General features: G+C 39.9%; 1 protein-coding gene across 8 annotated transcripts in view; it reads right to left on the bottom strand.

The window, feature by feature from the left end:
- Positions 1-12106, bottom strand: part of CSNK1A1 (casein kinase 1 alpha 1) — a 39083-nt gene that overhangs the window by 20163 nt on the left and 6814 nt on the right. For 7 of the 8 annotated variants that reach the window (XM_033139911.1, XM_033139909.1, XM_033139907.1 and 4 more), the window contains exons 3-5: positions 5169-5295; positions 3434-3532; positions 1132-1215 (exon numbers count right to left, since the gene is read on the bottom strand). In XM_033139911.1, the coding sequence (XP_032995802.1) occupies positions 1132-1215; positions 3434-3532; positions 5169-5295 (310 nt within the window). The remainder of the gene's footprint in view (positions 1-1131; positions 1216-3433; positions 3533-5168; positions 5296-12106) is intronic. The other variant, XM_033139912.1, reaches the window with a different exon arrangement.

Here is a 12106-nt window from a genome sequence, read left to right as displayed (position 1 = left end):
CTAAATTTGCAATGGCAATTAGTTATTGAATTAATAGTGTAGGTTTTTATTGTTTTATATTTTGTAGAGGAAATAGCAGGCCCCGGGGGCTCCTAATTAGAATCAACTTTGTCTACTTCTCTTGTCCCAGTCCAGACCAGGGACCCACATCATCTATCTAAGAAAAGTTGCCACCAGAGCTAAATTTTCCTGTCCAGCACCAGCATCCTGACACAAAAGCATCACTAGTCATAAGTAGTAATATTCATGAGTAGCACCATACTTAAGGCCCAACTTCCCCTTCCCTTTTCAACAACTGAAGTAATTTTAGAGCAAGTTAAGAAGTTAAAACTCTTAAATTGCACAACACCCAGGGCTTACAGTGCAGCTTTAGAAACTAAATAGCATCCACTTGAAGTAGATGTTAATGCTAGCCCAGAAGACGTATCATCAAAAGAAATACTATCCATTTTACTTACTGCATTTTCAAAACTTAGGTCTCTAAAGAAGTGGAATAAGGTTCAGCCTTAATTAGCAAATGAAAAAGCTGCTTAAGACACCTTGTGCCCATTTGCTGGGATATAGCAAAACTTTAAAAAAATACAAAACTACCAGTGATCTATGATCAAATACTGTAATTCTGTTTAAATGTACCTGATCCTTGTCACTTATTCTACATTTGAATAAACCATCAGAGCTACTAATATACAAGGAAGAAGTATAGTTTGTCTTGAACATTTCCAGACCTGAAATTCATTTTGTTCAAACAAACATCATGCTGTCAATGAACGGGATAAGAGGCCTCCTACATCCAGATACAGACCATATACATTTAGCAGGCATATGCGATTCCCTCACAGCACATCCTCCTTGCTGCTGCATTTTACAACACAGGGCTATTTCTCAAGAACAAGAACATTAGAGTAGTTAAGCGATACTTAACTTTGTTCACATTTTAACAGACAGCATAAGAACCTTATAGTTTAAACAAGCGTCACAAGGAAAACGTCTTAGTAATGTTACATGTTTGCCAAGTATGTCTGAATAATATGCCAACAAAAGGTGCTTTTTGCAAGTCTACATGTTTTCCGAAACAAAACAAAAAAGCATATGAGTTTGGGATTGAGGTTGGAATAGGAGACAGTTTCAGACCTGGTTTAATCCTGAGAAAGATGGGTCCTGAGAAGTACTAACAGTCATGCTTCTTTTCCTCTTCCCCACTGGAGATTCTAAACACTGAACAAACAATAGAGGGTGGCAGTGCATCAAACAGTATTGCTTACATTGCAACAATGGCTGGCGCAGACAGGCAACACCGAGGCGTTAGAGAAAGAATAGGGTAGCCAAATGCCATCCTTCTTCCACCAAGCACTATAGTTTTCCAGAAGAGATAATGTTATAAGGAAAAATTTAGAAGATGTGGCAAGTTAAATTTTGAGCCACTTCAAAATGACACTGCCTTGAATAAGGGATAGCAATGGCAACATTTGGCTTATATAAGAAGGAAATTTGGATATCATGTACAAAAGTATCCTTTGACTCCAAAAACTGCCCTTCCCCCAAATGACATGTAGGAAGTAAATCTTCAGTAAGGAAGAGGTAGAAGGCATTTAGTCACCTTAAGTTCACTATCATAAGCATGCAGGGCTTATTCTAGCACAGCTCAGAGATGATCTTATGCTAGAAGTGAAATCACGCCTAAATATGTAATTAAGAACAAATTTGAGAAATGCAGCATTCCAATTTCAATCACTACATTTTAAATTCATTTATAATGAAAAAAATCTACTGGAACAAGATTACCATAACAAGCTATCCTACTGCAACTGGTGTGTTTTGAAAGAATTCATGAAAGACACAAAATGTTTACCTCCATTTTTGCTACAGGAAGAAAACTGCATACTATATCTAAAACCAAATTTCAAAAGAGAGAGAGAGAGAGAGCACTGCTATTTACACAGACCTAAAGCAAAATTTTATTTAAATTCTGCTTAGATTAAACCAAGGGATTTAGACTCCTATGTCCAGCATTATTTGAAATGTTAAATAGTAGGCATCTGCTGTCCATTTAAGTATTTGGTACAGACTCCAAGTGCCTCCCTGGGAATGAGAAACAGGATGCGGTTTACATCTTCCAATATGATCCTAACAAACTCACCTAATAAAAGCACAACAGCATTTTCCAGGCTATTCTTTCACTTCAAAGAAAAACAAGGAGCTACAATGCCAGCCCACTACAACTGTCAAAGAGTGTGGAGAAAGGGACTCAAAAGAAGAAAAATTGCATTAACTGATTCAATTGTTCTTGCTATATTTCCAGTTCTTGCCAGAAAGTTAAAGAATTGGATTGCATTAGGGAAACAGAATGTTAAGCGTGAAATTAGAGATAAATGAAATTTTAAAGAAATAGGATTACAGGAAGGCATTTTACCTTAAAAAAATTTGAGTGCTGCAGTTTTTTCTTACCCCACCTCCCCAAAGTTCCTAACTGATGTACTGTAACTCCTTTAAAACAGAATTCAACAATGATGGTGGTTGTTTTGTTTTTTTGTTCTAAAGTAATGGTCCCAAGTTGGCATCCATACAGGCAAACAAAGGTAACATTTTATAGCTAGTAGTATCTGAAGAGTCAACACTGAAGGCCTATGAAGAACCAGGTGGGTATCTTGCTCCCAATAAAATAATCAATTACATACATTTGTCCTGCACTTAAGAATTTCTATCCAACAGCATGCTTAATGCACTGCCAATGCTGCCTGTCTGTCCAAGCTCAATGTAGTTTAATGAATTTTAATCCCACAGTCTAGTCAAGAAAAAAATCCAACAAAAACATGCACCTCCAGCTAAATTAATAAATCATCCCCTTCTAGTTAAAAATAAAAGTTACAATACTTTAAGTCTGTGACTGTTATTCTATATCTACACTAACTGCACTTTGAACTTTCACAGGCTTGTGAAAGCAAAGGAAGCAGTTAAGTCAACAGGCTTATGTTACTATTAGAAGTCAATGGTTTCTCTATAGATTGGTTACAGCCAATTTTAATATCTAGGTAGCTGGTAGTAAAGGCTTCACCATGCTGGCCTAAATGCAGTTGAGAAAAAGAAATCGCAGTTTATGGTAAGCGGTGCTATTGCAACTCATGGGTTCTGAATAATCAACAGTTATCACTGAACAGAGTGAACTTGCATACTCAATTATGAGTCCATTAGACAACATATTGATTTGTATCCTTCAATTCCATAATTAAAATTTGGCGAAAGGTTGGGGCAATAGCTCACTTCTGCATTTGGCACTATGATTGAAATTCCTATCTATTGCCAAATAATTGACAGATGTCAGCAAATAACTGACATGTTTAGCAATGACAAGCAATTAATTCAAGCTGCACAGCATTTCCATGAACTGCCATTTCAGCATCCTCCATTCTTTCATGCAAAGAAGAATTAGACTAACCTTATTACAGTGACGCCCGATACCCATTAGGAAGTTATCTGGTTTAATGTCTCTGTGTATAAAATTCTTTGTATGCACATATTCAATTCTACTGATCATCTGTGAACAAAAGAAAAATGACCAAGATTACAAAGGTTTTCAAGCAACAATATCTTAGGCATGAATCTAAGCATGTTTTGGCAATTACCTACATTGCTGCTAATCTTTATGAGCCCAAAGACTGCATGTTGGTGGCCAAGACACACACTCTCTCTCTCTCTCTCGTGCACACAAACACACACCACACATAGTTTGTCCTCTGCTAATCCATGCAAATCAGATGAGATTGGGGGGGGGGTTATTGCCTCTTCCTGTTCATCAAATGACTGGGGAAAATGTAAAATGCACTGCCATCAAGGTACTGGGATGCACAGTGGGGCTTAAACTTTTCCACCTATCCCAGTTTTCTTTTTCTGCTGCCATAATTGTTGGGAGGGTTCAGAAAAAAAACTGCTTGGGTAACAAGAGCAGGCCCATGGGCTTCGAGAGGGATGGTTAGTTATACTGACCTACAACATCCAAATCAAACCAGACAGTAAGACTACTGATGATTAGTTTAGTAATGCTTTTGAATTTTAGCAAGTGTAAAACAACAAACAAACAAAAACCCCTGCTGACTCATCTACTCTACAGAGATTGGATATTGAGTTTCTTCCTAACAGTCTAAAAAGGTTTAAAAGGCTTTGTCATGCATTGATGGCATTCATGCTACTGACTTGGAAGAAAAATACTGTAGACATTTTATTTAATGGTGCAATTTAAATGTATACTAAAAGAACAGATTTAGAAGCACAGTAATACTTGTAAAGCATGTATCCATACAACTGAGCACCTGTCTACTAAACCCAGTATGTCCTTATTTCCTGAATAGGAGTAATCCATAAGAACACTTAACTTTAGCAGTGGAATACTTCACTTGCTCTGTTCAGCAGGGATGAAGCTACTATGGAGCCAAACTACTTCTCCCATTGTATGCTGCAAACTACTGGTGATCTACCAAGCAGTTATTGAACAAATGACACTGTTAAAATGTCAACTCTGGAGTACTTGAGTGTTTCTTGTGTAAGTTCTGGTATTAAATTGGCTTGTGCTCACTAGCACTCCAGATTACTCAGTTCAAGCTATTCTAGAAATAAACTGCTATCCAATAGTCATTTTACTCTAAATGTAAGAATCTATGCCTTTGCAAATCTCTGCATTATATGCCCATGCTGCAGATCTGTTGATTCTAATGAATCTTACTGAAGCCTTCTGTGAATGTTGGCTTTACAATTTCCAGTTTCATTCAGCTTCTGTTTACCATCAATTAACTGAGAAATATGGCTACAATAAGCTCTTGGCCTGAGAAATGTGAACTACTGCACTATTTTGGATGATCTTCCTAGCCAAAGATGCATGCATAACTTCAGTCTTAAGCAATTAATATGAAGATTGCAAGTAAAGATATGAGGCAAAACTCTCTCAATATAGTTGCTTGCATGGCTCCATTAAACAGTTTCTATAATTCTAATATTGTGTTATATACATTAAATAGTCTGCGACTATCACTATTCCATTTTTGTTTCTATATTCATTCGAGTACCTGTACTGTACATGTAATAACAAGTCATACAGTCTGACCTACTTGAAAGAATGAAGCGAACAGCACTTGAAGGCACTGTAATATCCATTGTGTAATGTTTGCAGATTTACATACCTGGTCTGCTAACATAAGTACTGTTTTCATTGTGAACCTTCGAGAACAAAAGTTGAAGAGATCCTCAAGGCTGGGTCCAAGAAGATCCATGACTAGAACATTATAATCTTTCTCTTGACCATACCACCTATAAAGAAGCAGAAATGGATTGATTGAATGTAACCAAACATAATGTTCATAGTTTAGTTTCTGAAAATACTTTGAATAAAATAACAATGGACGAATATTGTTTTCTTAATATTTAATGAATCCCACTTTTGTAGATGTATTTTTTCCATACACTTGTAAAATCTGACAGTTGGTTATGGTTTACAAAGCACACACGATGCCACATAATGCAGTCAAGGGTCAGCATTGCTGGGTAATCGGCCAATCCCTGGAGCCTCCTGGCCCTGTTCCTCCTTCTAACTGGCACAGCAGAAGCTAGACCATAAGGATTTATATGCTGGCTTTGGGAATATAGACTCCATAAAGCTGCAAATAACTCAAGGTGAACTAGGATATATGTAAAAGAATACAGATTCTTAAGTATCAGGTCTCAGTGGCATTAAAAACATTGTTTAAAAAGCCAGACTGGATGAAATAAATCCTCAAGATATGCTTGAAGGCCTGTACTGAAAGCTCCCTTTCCCATTCATAGGCAGCTCTGTTAACTGCAGGGCAACAATCAAGGAAGCTTTATCCCTTGTGCCGACCATTTTAATGTCTGGGCACTCACAGAGGTCTCCATAGTTGATCTTAAACGAGAATGATCATTTAGGTGAAGGCAGTCCTTTAGATAAGGGACCCCTAAACTGATTTTAGGGACACGAGTGGCGCTGTGGGTTAAACCACAGAGCCTAGGGCTTGCTGATCAGAAGGTCGGCGGTTCGAGTCCCCACAACGGGGAGAGCTCCTGTTGCTCGGTCCCAGCTCCTGCCCACCTAGCAATTCAAAAGCACATCAAAGTGCAAGTAGATAAATAGGTAACCGTGCCAGTGGGAAGGTAAACGGCATTTCCGTGCGCTGCTCTGGTTCACCAGAAACGGCTTTGTCATGCTGGCCACATGACCCGGAAGCTGTATGTCGGCTCCCTTGGCCAGTAACGCGATATGAGCGCCGCAACCCCAGTTGGACACGACAGGACCTTATGGTCAGGGGTCCCTTTACCTTTACCTTTTAAACTGATTTTAAAGGTTAAACCCAGCAAATACAGGACCATGAGAAGGAGCAGTAGCTCTGCACACCTTGGCCTCCCTCTCCCACACACCACTCTGGAAAATGGTGCTGACTAAGTCCAGAGAAGCAAGTGAATGGGCAGCAACAACAGGAGTAAGGAGGACCCACTGCGAGCATCTCTCCTTAAGGACCCTATAAAATCTAGAATTATCATGGCAATGTAGTTAGATTGCATCTAGTGGTTTCAGTTTAACCAAATCAAAACACTGATCCTTTCAACTGCTGCAGAAAGCAACAACATATGCACAGTGAAATCACTTTCAGGAAGCGCCCTAGATGCATATGCAACAATCTTCATGCATTTTATCTTTTCCCAACACTCTCAAGAATTGAGAAACTACCATGACAGCAACATTTGGTATAAACAGAGAGGTCACACTGTAGGGTCACTTAGAAACGGGAACGAACAATTGATAGTCTAAAAATTTGTGTACAGAATAGTTTCAATCATTTCTCTTTTTTTAACTGAGGAGTCGTAACTACTTGGAGAGCGTAAATTGCACACAGTTGGGAACACACCACAGCAAAGACCACAATACAATACCAATCTGAAATGCAATGCGGAATTCTATGAAAGAGTAAAATAGTGTCTGAACGCAGGGAGGTACACCAACGTAGATTTTATGGATGGGTAAAAAATAAAAGCAAGGTCAACATTTCTGAAATCACTATCTCAACTTGCCCTCTACAGACAAAAAGAGCAACAAATCAAGATGGGCATAATAAAATTATTGGCACCAGCAGAAGACGACATATACTAAGGTCAGTTGGAGGAAAATACATATGTGAAGGCTGTATGTTTGAAAACTGGCAAGATACAGCCAGTCAACTGACTTTTAAGCTAGCCTTCACAAGCCGCTGGTGCTTGAGGAAGCAAGAAGCTCTTTGTCTTGTGGGAATGCAGACACTCAACCCTAGATGCTCCTTAGATGCTCATGTATCTAGAGAAGCAAAGGGGGGGTTTACCTTTGGGATTCATACAGGTATTACTTATAATTACTTCTAGCAATGATTCAAAACTTCCTACACTCAGTATCATGCAAAATTGCATTAAGTATTAACGTATTACATAATAAAAATGTCCAGTAGCACCTTAGAGACCAACTAAGTTTGTTCTTGGTATGAGCTTTCGTGTGCATGCACACTTCTTCAGATACTACAGATAGATACTGGTCTAAAATTTAAAGATGCTCAGAAACTCTTCAGGAAAAAAACCTTAAGGGGGGAACTCCCCCTCCCACAACTGCTTAAGACCACTATGGCGCAAGATGTTGAGACAGAATTGGGGGAGGGGAGAACAGACAACTGGGTGGGAGAGGAAAATAGAGTGACTGAAAAGAAAGGTGAGAGGTAGGGACACTAAAGTATACAAAGGTTAGACAGACCATCACATTCTCTGGGTAGGTCACTTCCACGTTAACAAGAATAAACTATTTAAGTGTCTCAAGAGATGGAATTGAGAGCTGTCTGTAGACATCAATTGATAAATCAGTTCTAGGATTGGGCATGAGTCCATCTTTCCACAAACAAAAAACTAAAATGGGGTGGGCTGTCCCAGAGCAGCCCAGTGTGGACTAAATGAAGTCAGTGGGCATGGAAGATCAACTCAGGATTCAAGGCAATTTTTAAAACATCTTAAACATTTACATTTGTGGCATGTGTTACTGAGAAGATAGATTTGCCACTGTACATATCACAATATTTGAGTATATGGGATAAGGGTAAGAATATGCAGGGAAAGTTTTAACTTACACAATACTCACATCTTAAATGCATTTCTAGCAACTATCAGACAGGCAGAAAGTGTGACTGACAATAGTGATTTCACCATGGGTTTATATTTAAAAGGCATCAATTACATGTACCTCATGTTTACCTAAATAAAACACTGAAAGGACTAGTCAAAGTAAAATGCATCCAACTGAGACCATAAATTAACACTGATTTTTTTACAACTATTGTGATTATCCAGATACAGTGGTACCTCTAGTTACGGACTCAATCCATTATGGGGTGCCATTTGCACCCCGAAAAGTCCGTAACTAGAGCGCCGTTTCTGTGCACGTGTGCAATAGAGCGCTTCTGTGCATGTGCAAAGTATACACTTTCGGGTTTGCCGCATTCACAAGCCGAAAAGACACAACATGAACCTAACGCAACACAAGGTATGACTGTACTGACTTAAAATATATATATAATATTGAAAGCAGAAGAAAATGTGATGTTTACTTGTGTTCAAGTACTATTCCAAACACTTTTTAATACTTTTTAACATAACACAAAGGCTAGTCAGGTAAAGTCAGAAGTCAAACACAAAACGCACCCAAACTCTAAGGTGTGACAACAATCCTTTGAAGGTAGTTGCACAATTAAACCACATATTTCAGCAATGCAAGCTAGTAAAGCCATACCTCATTTTACTAAATTCTGCCTTGCAACTAGCTATCTAGCAAGGGGCAGTTGTTGGTCAGAATACATGCACAATAAGATATCAGCCATTGTCACTGTTGGAAAAAACACAGTAATAAACCAGAGCAGGCTACTGGCTCAATGCATCTACAGACTAGCTCACATGAAACTTCCCTATGCATTCCATCAAATGGAGAACTGACTGAAATTCAGAGAAATATTAATTAATATTAATATTAATAAAATATTAATTGTGGCTCTTTAGCCCATAGTTTAACTTGGAAGGAAGGAGTGGTAAAAGGCAATGCATTTCCAACCCTTTCTCCCTCCAACCCACTGAGCACTGTTAACAAAGGATTTAGCCTTACACAACAGAACTTCCCCCTCCCGCACACACACCCTGGAGAAAACTCCAGAACAAATTTAGATGGGGAATGAGAGGGGAAATGTTCCACTGTGCAAACAGAAATCCTTCCACTAATGGAATGACTGACTTAGCACTACTTTGGATACAAGTCTAAGTGGGGGAAAAGAGAGGGCATAGTGTGAACACTTGGTGAAACCTTCAGAAGCTAGGTTAATGCTTTGCCAAAGAAAACAGGCTTAGGTCTGATCAGCACCTGGATCAAAGACCTATACAGTGTAACCTATATTACCGTACCTATGTAACCCTATGTATGGGACGCGGGTGGCGCTGTGAATTAAACCACTGAGCCTAGTGCTTGCCGATCTGAAGGTCGGTGGTTCGAATCCCCGCGACGGGGTGAGCTCCCGTTGTTCGGTCCCAGCTCCTGCCAACCTAGCAGTTCAAAAGCATGTCAACATGCAAGTAGATAAATAGGTACTGCTCTGGTGGGAAGGTAAACAGCGTTTCCGTGCGCTGCTCTGGTTCTCCAGAAGTGGCTTTGTCATGCTGGCCATATGAAGCTGTACGTCAGCTCCCTCGGTCAATAAAGCGAGATGAGCACCACAACCCCAGAGTCGTCCGCGACTGGACCTAATGGTCAGGGGTCCCTTTACCTTTAACCCATGTATCTACTCCTGATTCATGATAGTGAAGAAGAAGAGTTTGGATTTGATATCCCGCTTTATCACTACTCTAAGGAGTCTCAAAGCGGTTAACAATCTCCTTTCCCTTCCTCCCTGACAACAAACACTCCGTGAGGCTGAGAGACTTCAGAGAAGTGTGACTAGCCCAAGGTCACCCAGCAGCTGCATGTAGAGGAGCGGGGAATCAAATCCAGTTCACCAGATTACAAGTCCACTGCTCTTAACCAATACATCACACTGGCTCATCATATGTTTAACAAAATAGTCTTCTTTTAAAAATGGGTAACTCGAGGAAGTTAAACATGATTAATTTGTGAGCATGCTTCTCTGCTAAGGTGAATCTGGAATAGCAAAAATGCAGTGTTCAAAATTCCCATTGTTCTAGGTGCATTTTGCAACAGGGAATTTCATTAGCGCGAGCATTTTCTGTGCTCTGGGCACAGTACTGCATCTAAGATTTCAGATTAAAACTGCATAGTGGAGGGAAAGAAGGACCTTTTTCTGCCTCCCCACTTCCAGCTACTCTCTCTGGAGAAGAGTCCCTCTTAAAATATTGGGGGTGGGCAGGGGAAAGACTAGACCATGTGAAAAATGAACATAACATTTTAGCTGCAGTTCATTCATTTTCAGCTTTGTATTCTTGTTATTAAATAGCACGCCTAGACATTCCATTGTTGTGCCCATAATCAACATTTAATGTGCCATTTAGCTCCTAGCTAAATTGTTGTAAGAACAAGCTACAGTCAAGCAATGTAGTTGAGATCATAGAATTGTAGTACTGGAAGGGACCCTAAGGTTCATCTAGTAAAGGCAAGGTAAAGGACCCCTGGACAGTTAAGTCCAATTGAATTCGACTATGAGGTGCAGCGCTCATCTCCGCTTTCAGGCCGAGGGAGCCGGCATTTGTCCATGGAAAACTTTTCCAGGTCATGTGGCCAGCATGACTAAACCGCTTCTGGAGCACGGAACACCATGACGAGTGCCAGAGCACATGGAAACGCTGCTTATCTTCCCGCTGCAGCGGTTCCTATTTATCTACTCGCACTGGTATGCTTTTGAACTGCTAGGTTGGCAGGAGCTGAGACAAAGAAGCGGAGCTCACCCCATTACACGGATTTGAACCACCGACCTTATGATCGGCAAGCCCAAGAGACTCAGTGGTTTACACCACAGTGCCACCCAGGGTCATCTAGTCCAACCCCCTGATGAAAAGGCATTCTGTTGTGATGACAGTAACCTAGATTTAAGGTGCCACTTGGCACCTAGCTTATATATGAGTTTCTAACAATGGCACCTAGTTCTCAAGCCACCTAAAAAATTGCCACCGACACTTAAAATGTTTAAGAACTAGTTCATGGTCAATGAATTTGAAACATTTCACTCAAGTTGTCCTTATGACAATTTCCCAAAATTATATGGACATATGAGATTTAGAACCAATCCCACCATTGTTGTTGTTTTTTACAAGCCTATTTTAAGAGGAAATACAGTATTTGATAGCCTTCATTCAACTGCCATAAACAAAGGCACACAGAAAGTTTTTGTAATGAAAATGCATCTTAACCCAAACCAATCAAAAGTTAGATGCCATGACTCCACATTTTCAAAATGGTTCATTTAATGTCTTCACTCTGGTCAGTTTGAAATAGTTCTGTAGTTTTGTTTCTTATGATGAAGTGGTAGCAAAGACGATAACCATAGAACAGGGCCCAAGATTCAAAGGTCAGCTTAAACACACACACAAAATCCCTAAAATGCAAATCCTTATGTTATGCGGAAGTCAGTTCCTCGAGTTTCCAAAGCAACTTATCAGAAAGGGATGGGATGGGGTCATTTCAGAAATCCTTTCATACATACAAAGCATGTTGTGCAGCCTTTTTGACCATGGCCTGTAACAAGTCTCTGTGTAGCAAGAAACTACCCTGCTGCTCCTAAGGACAGAACAAGGGGGACCAGCAAAAGAAATGTTGCTATATAGAGAGTTCCTGTTCAGGGTTACAGCCAGATATACCCTCTTCCACTATATTCCCCTCCAATTGCCTCCCAAAGATGCTCATGTGACTAGTGAGCATGCTTAGCCGTCACTGCACTGTTGGTATGTGTGTGTATTGTCCCTCTGGTATTCCTTAAGGATTGTTTGTACATCTGCAAACCCTGTGGTTTCCCTGATGATACTGATACCTCCCCTCTTGGTTATCATGGGCCCAGTTTTTGCTAAAATCCTATCGATATTAACCAGCACAGTTTGCTTTTAGGAGAGT

This window comes from Lacerta agilis, chromosome 2, assembly GCF_009819535.1.
Source record: "Lacerta agilis isolate rLacAgi1 chromosome 2, rLacAgi1.pri, whole genome shotgun sequence".
NCBI lineage: Eukaryota > Metazoa > Chordata > Lepidosauria > Squamata > Lacertidae > Lacerta > Lacerta agilis.
Note: the sequence above shows the minus strand (reverse complement) of the source record. Positions and strands in the feature narration are given on the sequence as shown.